This window comes from Xiphophorus hellerii, chromosome 3 (genome assembly GCF_003331165.1).
Source record: "Xiphophorus hellerii strain 12219 chromosome 3, Xiphophorus_hellerii-4.1, whole genome shotgun sequence".
Taxonomy (NCBI): Eukaryota; Metazoa; Chordata; class Actinopteri; order Cyprinodontiformes; family Poeciliidae; genus Xiphophorus; species Xiphophorus hellerii.
The window spans coordinates 2,062,310-2,072,775 of NC_045674.1; the positions used below are offsets into that span (position 1 = coordinate 2,062,310).

Genomic DNA, 10,466 nt, shown 5'->3' on the forward strand with positions numbered 1-10,466 from the left:
TTAACAACCCGCCCAAAGCTACTTGTTTCCAGCCACACCTGCTCACACTGGGAGGAAAACTGTCCAATCTGGCAACCCAGCCTGTGGAAAGTTACAGATCTCCAGAGAAGTGACGTGATTGGTCGACGGCTTACCATGTTCTTGTTAAAACTAAAATTCAGAAACACTTCATTGATCCCACAGGGAAATTAAATGTTGTAACACATAAAGTGAAGAAACAGACACAAGATGAGTTGATAGTAAAGAAAATATGTTAAAAAACTCCACATTGTTTTAACAGTGAATGTTTTCTCTTGTGGCTGCAGAGTGTCTGCCGTGCCAGGAGAGCTGGGAGAGTTTACTGGAAAAGTGTGACCAGTTTTATGACCAAATCTCAGGTCAGAATCCTGGGAAAGGAGCCCGACTGTACTGTCAAAACACGTCCGCAGACCTGGTGGTCGTTGACGACGTCAGAGATCAGGTGACCTTTCAGGGCTGCAGCCTCAGCTTTTCAGGCTGGCATTGAAAATTAAAACTCCTGGGATGTTTTTATTTTCCAGAGTCCTGCCAGTAACCATGAGATGAATTTCTGCTCGTTGGGCGAAACCGACAACAACTGGCTCTGGATCGATGGGCGTAATGAAAGTCTTGGGTGAGAAATCTTTCTAAAACATAAACAAATATAAGAACTGTTTCATAATTAGAAGGTTTTGTTCTTTAAGCCAGATTATAATCTGGATTTTGTACAGGGCATATTAGGGTCATTGCTGATAAACACAAAAAAGACACTAGCATAGCCTGTTGTGAATGCTAAGGCTAGTTAGCATGGCCACCAATGACGGCAGATAAACGGTTTTCCTGTAACGGTAAGTTAGCACTTTTAGCAGCAGGTGCATGAGATTGATTGACAGCGCTAAGATGTTCCTCCTGACTCTGATTGGTTGTTTTTGGTCAGGAGCATTTCATCAGACAGAAAGAGCAGCGCAGAGGACAGGCTGAGGAGATTGATCTTTTCTATGATTATCTGTTTCATATTATACTGGGACAGTTTTAACAAATATGTAGAAAATATATATTATTTAAAATAAAAGTTACATTTGGCAGCTTTAAGGTCCTGATGTCAGTCTAATAAAAGAAATGGTGTAGTAATCTTGGTGCTCCTGCCTGATCTGAAACAGGAAATGTTTATTCTGATTTAATGAAAACAAAAAGTTTCTGTCCGTCTTTATTCAACGTCGACTGAACCAGTTAAAAATAAATGAGCCGCCTTTGGTTTCTGTCTGTAAGGTTCTGGATGAGCGGAGTGGTTTGGTATTCTGGTCCGTATGCCACGGTGATAACATGGTGGAAATCCTCAGCGACTTTATTCACTCCAACATCTCTGTTTGGAAACGTCTTCAGCTGTTAGACTGAAACTCAGCAGAAGCTTCACATGATGCCTGCTGTTGCTGCATGCAGAAATATAACTTTATTTTAATTACACAAGTACTTTTCCTCATGTCTGAGTTAGTTTTCATCTTGATTCATGTTTTAATATTTTAGAAAGTATTTCTAGAATCATATATTCTGATGTTAATAATAATCTGAAATAATCAGACACAAATCACGGCTTTGTTTCTATACATATTAAAATATATTGTGATGTTTGACATTTTATTTTGAAAGTTCTGCCTTTTGTTCTGTTTTCTTTTCACTTTATTTAGTGTAACTTCTGTTTCTTTAACTCATTTTAAAGCTTTTGTTTTCCATCTACCAGGTAATTGATTATAAATAGATTTTCAGACAAACTGGATCAAAACTTTAATGTTTTCTGCTCCTGCTTAAGACATCAATTAGTAATTTAATATGTTTAATAAAAGTTTATTTTCTGGTTATAAAACCAAATCATAGACAATCTGTTCAACTCAACATGATCAAAAATGACTTTTATCTTTATCTTAATATTTGGTGAAAGCAGAAATAAAGCCTTATATTCAGAGAGAATAAATATTTAATGTTTCAAAACATTGTCAATTTTCTCTGCTTTAATTTAAGACTCATTATAGACAAATAAGGGTGCTACTATTAATGAGCGATTCCTGCTCATCCCGCCTCAGAACAGTTTGGTTCTGTGGATATAAACTATCATGCACTCACACCTGAGGAGAAATTAAAGAGACAAATTAACCGAACAATGATGTTGGACTGTGGGAGGAAGCCGGAGTACCCGGAGAGAACCCACACATGCACAGGGAGAACATGCAAACTCCAAAGTTTTTCCAGATTTTTCCAAAAAGTTGCACCATTTGGAACAACCACAGAAAAACAGGACCTGTCACCAGATACCTGAGCCTTTGTATAGACATTACCTGCTGTATTTGTTTCACACGTTTTAAATTTGATTTGTAAAAGTTTCTTCTGCCTGAATTGATTATTCTGTAATTTAATGTATTTTATTTTATTTTGTTTTTTAATTTTATTCTTTAAAATATCAGAATTGGCAAATAACTGCGTTTTTGTCTGATTTCAAAACAAATGATTAAATATTTTAAAAAATTAAATCAGACGATCAATTCAGTCACTTGTACTTTTTTCCCACTTGACTCATTTCTGGGATGTTTACTTTCTACTTAAGTAAAAATATATTGTAGTGTTACTCTGGTGGTGACAAAATGTTTTGATGCTGATATTCACATGCAAAGTTTATTAACTTATGTCTCAAATTAAAATATTTCTTTTGAACAAAACTCATTTTAAATCAACTATAACTCTCCTCTCATGAAGGTCAGCTCTGTTTATATTGGTCTGTTTTACATGATGGAGCAAAAAATTTATGAAAATCAATTTTAATTTCTTTCAAGCCAGGAATGTGTTGGAAAAAATACAAATTTGTTTTATGTGAATCATTATTATTTAGTCCATCTTAATAATTAATCGTTGGAAATGTTGGTAAAATAAATGAGGTTTATGTAAATCATGGATGCTTTGTGAGGACAGAGTTAATAACATTAGAAAGTTTCACATTTATTTAATAAATTCATACATTTTTCTAGATGTTTCCATCAGTGTAATTCTGTTTTCATTGATATTAACTCCAGATTTCATTCTGACGGTTCGTTAAAAATCCAGAAAACAGAAATAAATCGTCCTGCAGAGAAAAGCAGCTTCACTTTCTACCAGCAGAGATAAAGACAATAAAACTGGTTCTGAAGGTTCTGGTCCTGAAGGTTCTGGTCCTGAAGGTTCTCTGAGCTGTTAGGTCGGGTTTAGGTATCAGAACCGGCGCTTATTCTGCAGGTCAGAACCAGCGCCTCAGTTTGATCCACCATCGCTCTTCTTTAGAGGTTTCTCCATCAGTGATTTGTCCTTTGTGCTTTTTTCCTTCTCTACTTCTCTGTTGCTATGGTAATCTCTGCTTCCTGCTGGGATCTGCGATCTGATTGGCTGGATTCTCCATGACCCCGCCCAGTTTCTGCAGGGTCAGCATCATGCTAAGCAGATTTCTTCTTCCTGCGGCTCGTCTCCTCCGGATGAGTCGCTGTGTCACAGGCTGCTGGAGAACTTCCTGTTTGGTTCTTCTTTCCATATTTGGTCAGGAACTCTGCTTCCTGCTGCTCCAGTCTGGCCAGCTTGGTGCTCATGGTCACAGTCAGGGAAATGTTGGTTCCTTTGGAGATTCTTCCATTAGAATCCATTTCGTTTTTAATCTTCAACTTACTTGTGTTCATCCTTCACAAACCTTCATCAGCTGAAATGTTCCTGGGTTTTATGATTTACCGCCTAATTCCAAAATAGATTCAGTTAACATTTGGTCCTTTAACTCAAGGGCCCTTTAAATTTTTCCAGATTTTTTCAACAGAATTAAACTAAGAAATCAGAATATGAATTCCCAACCTTTTGCCTGGAGTTTATGTCTGACCTCAGGCTCATCAGATCTCCTTCTGCTTCATTGGAGTCAACCAGCCGAACATCGTCCAGTGGACTGGACTGGATTTGGACCCACACCACCTTCCTGAGGTCCCACAGTTTGTCACCAGCTGCATTTCATTACAAACGTGCTCAAATCTTTGTCTGTATTCTACTGAGGTCAAAAGAACACATTTTTCCACAATAATGGTGTTTCCATTGAATAATAAATTAAATTAAAATCACGCATGAATAAGCTTGTTCACATGATAAGTTATTAAAATATTGACGGATGTAAACAGTGAGATATATTCATAATCCAACCATGGCGGCGCTTGCGCTCATCATCTGTCAGCCATCAGAGGAGACTTTGGGATCTGACTCGTCTTCTTTGTCGTTTCTGTCAGTAGTAACATTCGGCTGTTGATTACATGATGCATGTGATGCAAAGTGTTTCCATTGCAGTTTTGTGAATTGCATCCATTTTGATACGGCTGAAAACCACCTCATCCTTTCATCAAAAAATTTGATAAAAACTTTTTATAAAAAAAATTTTGTTTTTTCAAAATTAGTGTGTTTCTAAAAAGGACATTTATTTTCATAATTTCAATTTGCTCAACTATGTGGTTAATGGGAACACAGTTAATATCCCTGTTAGCTGAATTACTGTGTTGTTTCACCATCCTGGTTTGTTCCTCTGGTGACAGGTTATTTTGGATCATTCAAATTAAAACATGCAAATCCTTATAAAACTTAAATCACGCAGCAGGAAATGATGCACCAACGAAGTGCTTTATTAGTTCAATTAAACATCAGTTTAGCTTTAATGATTTGCTTTGTCCTCACTTTTTAAACTTTTTAAACAAAGACGAAAAAACAAACCCAAAGTTTAAAAACTGTTTTAAAGAAGAAAAATATGTAACTAGTGTTCAGATGACTGAACATATAAATAAATTTCCAACTGATTCTATGTGCACTCATGCAAATCCTGAGTGACATTTGAAATAAATTCAAACCAGTCTTTATTAAGTTCCTGCTTCTCACAATGAGTTCAGTCAGAAACCAAACTTCCAGTGAATTTACTCTTCATTCCCCTCCCAGGAAGACGAGTCGATCTCCACTGATCCGTTCTTCTTAAATCTTCACCATCAGTTTCTGATTTCCTCAGAGTTTCCCAGACATCAGCGATGGATGCCAACAGCAGCACTGAGGCGATATATGAAAACACAGAGGAGTTGGCAAAAGGTAGGAAACAAAAAATAAAACTATCAGAATGATTTATTGGGAAAAGATTTATTGTCATTGTTTTATTATTAGTGTAATTTAACAGAAAAACTACATATACATCTATTCCAGATTGAGAAGCAGGAAATAAATACTAATTTATCAATTAATAGTAAAGCATACAGTGATTTTTATAGCTTTATGTTCAGAACTTATGTTCTTAAAATTAGAGATATTATTGTTCTTATCATATAGTTCCCTGCTGGCTCAGCCTGAGTATTTTACCACTCTGCTTATCCTGTTGATGGACATTTCCTTTAAATAGGTTAAAATAAGAAAGTGCTGAAATGTTACCTGTCTGAGAATATTTTATTGCATCAAAGATCCTGTTTGTTTTATACAAATAAGATCAGAAAACTGACTTGCAGCTTTGTTGCAGCTTTGTGTCCAGCCTGGACTGTTGGTTTAAACCAGAACCCAAAGATCTGGGATCTTTGATAACCGGGTTATATTCAGAAACATCAGATGAAAGATGACGGATCTGCAGCCATTTATTAAAACAACCTTAGATTGATGATGAGCACATGTATAAGATTTGTTTTGGTTCATAACATTTTTCCGTATCTCTTCCTGATAGTAAACATCACACTCTTTACAAAAATGTTATTTTTTTCTATACTAATAACTCATTCATTATTTTATTTAGATTTATTTAATATATATTTAACATTGTTGGAAACTATCAGAATGCACAATCAATCATCTAAACTTTTTAATTTTTATACATCTTAAATGTTATGAATAAATACCCATTGATCTTCTATTGAAGATATCTGTGTTTATTCTGTAACAGGCTCTAACAGACGATGTTCTTCTTTCCGCCTGCTGCTGGTTTCTGTGGGGATACTTTCTGTCCTGCTGCTGGTCAGCATCGGGATCATCTGCTGGGGTTAGTCTGTCTTTTTTCCTTCCACTGAACTTTCATCAGGTGAGTTTAGTCCAACCAGTCAGTCAGAAGGCTTTAGATTCAGAGCGTCTGCTCTCTCTGATGCATTTTGGCCTCCAGTATCCGGTGATCGCATGTGCAGAAGTACAGCAGCGACTCTGAATGTAATTAGGCCTTTGCAGTGAAAACCACTTTAAGCAACTTTTTGGAAGTCAGTCTCATTTGGTTAAAGCACAAATGGTTTCACTGCAGGCTGTGGCGGCGGGGTGAAGTCACAGGTCACGCCGTTTTCATACGTTTGGCTCTAAATTTAACGTATTTCTGCTGAGCTGCACCAAAGCTTCGAACATGTTTCGTAACAACATGAGGCTAAATCGTTTCCTGAACCCTCGCTGGTGACTGAACCATGTGGGCGTGGCTAAATGGAACATTTTAAATACGGTTATTGTAACAGTTTTACCTCCCATATATAACTGGTACAGTCTGCACCAGATTTTCTGTGCATCATCAGGGAGCACTGCTACACACCCTGCTGTGGAAGTTTGATGACATCATTTAAGCCACGCCCACTCAGAGAAGAAACTGAGGATTGTTGAGTGACTCCTCCAACTTTGTGTAGACGCTCAGAGTAGTGATGGTCAAATGAAGCCTCGTGAAGCAATGAAGCTTCCCGGCCCGCTGCCTTGCCCAAAGGTTCATCACTCGGTGGTTCATTCATTTCTCACTAGTGACATCTGCTGTTAAAACTGTGGCAGCCTTGTCACTCAGACAGACATATTTAAAAACAATTAGTAAATGCAATATTGTCACAAAGTTTTTGTCAAACTCATGGTTAGTGACGGAGAGTCAATTAAATCCTATTTAACTAATCTTTTTTAGTTATTAATATTATTTGTAGCCAATCCTGGTATATGTTGACTGTTTTCTTTCATCATGGACTGATTTGACAGACATTTGTTTCAGTGTATTCGGAGTGCGGCGCTTATTGGGGCAGACAGTATTCTTTGAGTTTTGATTTGCCTCCTAAAAACTAAAATTCTTCAAAAATTCACTTTGTCTTGGATTTCTATTGGCTCTCTGATCTGACCCCTTATATTTTTACTCATCAGGCCAGAATTTTACTCTTCCAGCAGCTTGAAGTCTGTTTCTGCTGTGCAATACTGATATATCTTTGCAGAACAAAGAAATAGTGGAAATTTCAAGAAGGTGAGAATTTTGGAGGTGAAGCGGTTAATTATTTTGATTTAAGAATCTTGTGAGCAATCATCTCAAGTCTTCGCAGGTGTCAGAACCATTGGTGCCATATGGGGGGGAAAGTTATGACAATTCCAAGGGCCCCTGACCAACTGCAGACTGTAGCATGTAAAATTCACGAGCAGTAAATATTGTGCTAGTTATCAGAACTGGACCAAAGAAAGCAGGGCAGTTGCAAGCCTTTAAAATTGTGACGCTTTCGATCAGTCAGATAGACTCAAGAAATTGTAACAGCAGCTGCGTGTGGGGGGTGAGAGGGCACAGATTTAATACTAATCAAACATATTTAGTTACTTCAAATCAGTAATATGTGGTGAAGGTATATAGTGAAGGTCTCTGGACATTCACTGGGAGTCTGCAGGAAAACACTGAGACAGAGGTCTGCAGGAAAACACACACAATATGAATATTAATTAATGTGTAATGCAAACATGTCGTATTTCTAACACAAAGAAAACAAAACAAAAGAATAAAAACAATATCGTGACTGAAATTGGTGCCTCTATTTACTGTATTACAAGTACAGTCCTATTTAATAAATTAGAATGAGTTCCGAAGACGTAAAAGTACCTTTTGAAATTAATGTTTAATCAGGTATTAAACATATTTTTCGCTGCTAATATTGTGTAATATTCTAATCTTAATTATTTTTGTTTTCAGGAGCTGTAACCAAACAGGTCATAATTATTATAAATAAAAACTTTGAAACATCCATCTGTGTACTTAATCTGTAACTGGTTTGGGAGCTGAGTTACTGAAACATGTTAACTTTTCATTAACATTACAACTGATTAAATACGAGTGTAGTTGGAAAACAAACATCAGCTTTAGCTTACCGTGCAACATCTGGGCAACCGGAGGACTCCAGAAGCTTCAATCAGAAGTAAACTTCAGCAGCCGCTTCGATAAAAACTATGCAAACCCGCCGGTGAACCTCTGAGTCCATAAGAGCAGCTAACTGCTGAAACATGTTCTGCTGGGGGGAGGCCACACGAAAATGATACATTCAGGAATTATAGTGCTATTTTCTAATAAGGTTGCTGAGCTGAGAGCTCCAGCTCACTGATAAACTGCTAGCTGTTTCTTTTCCAGCCAAGTCCAGTGTGATGCTAACCAACCAATCAGCTGAAGCCTGACGACACCGCCCCTCATTTGCATTTAAACATTCTTTGATGAAAACACATACACAAGGAAAAGTCATAAAAGGAGACAAAACAATGACAAAAGAACAAATGTTTGGAGAAGGAAAAGACAGAACAAAAATGTACATTTCTGCTTTTATTTTTAATTATGTCAGTTTTGGTTCTCCATACTTTTACATGCGACCAATGAAGCAGAAAACTGTTTCCACCTCTCAAAATGGCAACAATAGGAGATTGATAAATCCATATGCTGGATAATGACTGTTAGAAGATCAGAAAAAACCCAAGTTATGAACAATAAAGCTCCTCCTACTGATTTCTTCCTGAATAATCTTTTTCTTCTCATTTACAGCTGGTTGGAAAATGAACCAACTTGATGAAGCCTTCAAAAAACATTCAGCAGAGATGAAGGATCTGGGGGAAAAATCACAGAACCAAACTGAGAAACTGAACCAGAAAATCCAGTTGATCCAGAAATTCAACACCTTTCTGATAAATGAACACTGCAACGGCAGTGGTGAGTATCTAACTGAGACATTTTTATAAACATTCTAGATTTTTAGGGACAAATTAAACATTTAAAAATAAACAACATATGATAAAATAAATGTAGCTCATTTTTAATTATAACATGGCAATCTCACTAGAACCAATAAATAATGATAAAATCTCAGTATAAACATGATACAAAGGGAAACCTTTTTTTTATTTTTTTTTATTTTTAAATGACAGTGTTATTATTATAATTATTTTCTGTCTCCAGAGTGTCTGCTGTGTCAGACGGGTTGGACCTTCTTCAATGAGTCATGCTACTTTTTCAGTAAAGTTTCTCTGACTTGGGCTGAAAGTCGTCTGTTCTGTCAGGATAAATCTGCTGATCTGATTGTTATTAATAATCTGCAGGAACAGGTGATCTCTGACACAATCATGTTACAACTTCAGATTTTAAATATGGGATAAAACTCTGTTGACTTGATCATTTTCAATGTTGTAATTAACAGAAATTCATTTATGACAACATGAATTCATTCCACTGGTTGGGGCTGTATAGAAGTGGGAGCGACTGGTATTGGGTTGACCGTCGTATCGACACACTAAAGTAAGAGATTTCACACAGAAGAAACATAATAAGAAAAATAAATTAAAAACATCTGTTACATTTCATTGGGTTAAATTATCTCTGTCAAAATAAATTATATTTGAATTTATACTTCCTGATGTTTGTGTTTCTCATTTTAAGGTTCTGGAGGTTGTCTGACCCGGACTCTAATGAATCATATGCACGCATGTATCGATCGGGGAATCCCACAGCGAGTTGGGCCTCAGTACCAAATTCATACACCTACTCCCCCCTCTGTGAGCAGAAAGCCTTCAAAGTGTCTCTTAATTAACTCTGTTTCTATTTCCTCCTTTTTCTGCTGCAGTTTTTCCAGATCAACAGATTTTATATAAATAATCAGAATTTTTTCAAAAATTTAACATGAATATATTTAATTTTTATTTTTATTAATTTCACTATTCAGTCAGTATAAATGTGTTCTGCCACATTTATACTGTTTTTGTGACTTTAATAAAAATAAATACAAGAACTCAAATAATTTAACTCAATATGTTTGGATTTACTTTTTTTCCAAACCAAACTTTGATTTAAGATAAATTATTTGATTGAAACTGAAAAATACTTTTGATAATTGAACCAAACTTCCCTATAATAAAGTCTTTTATCTTTACATTTTCTGAAATAACAGAGTTTAATAAAGTTTTTCATTATTTAGTTTAGTTTGAAATGTTTATGCCTCTGTTTGTTTTCACTACATGATTGTAATCAGTTAGTTTATGATTTGTTTGCTTGTTTTAGCTTCATGATGTTTATCTGCAGATAAAATAATAAAACTCATTTAATGACGTCGTGTCTCAGCCTGTCTGGGTCCAGATCTGCCTCAGAAAACTGAAGCATGTTTGACTCTGACTGAGGTCGGGTCGGGTCGGGTCGGGTCGGTTCCCCTCTCACACCATCAGACTCCAGCAGAGACAGA

General features: G+C 36.3%; 1 protein-coding gene and 1 long non-coding RNA gene across 2 annotated transcripts; both read left to right on the top strand.

Moving 5' to 3' along the window:
* The first annotated feature begins 346 nt into the window (after positions 1–346).
* On the top strand, positions 347–2,373 carry LOC116717520 (uncharacterized). The gene is made up of 3 exons (XR_004338754.1): positions 347–460; positions 540–631; positions 1,267–2,373. It is a non-coding gene; the product is annotated as an uncharacterized LOC116717520 (long non-coding RNA).
* A 2,553-nt stretch (positions 2,374–4,926) lies between these two features.
* LOC116717519 (asialoglycoprotein receptor 2-like) lies at positions 4,927–10,072 on the top strand. Its single transcript, XM_032558966.1, has 6 exons — positions 4,927–5,109; positions 5,942–6,037; positions 8,783–8,947; positions 9,194–9,339; positions 9,432–9,529; positions 9,671–10,072. The coding sequence occupies exons 1-6, from the start codon at positions 5,052–5,054 to the stop codon at positions 9,819–9,821; spliced, it is 714 nt and encodes a 237-aa protein (XP_032414857.1). The 5' UTR covers positions 4,927–5,051; the 3' UTR covers positions 9,822–10,072.
* Positions 10,073–10,466: the final 394 nt, after the last annotated feature.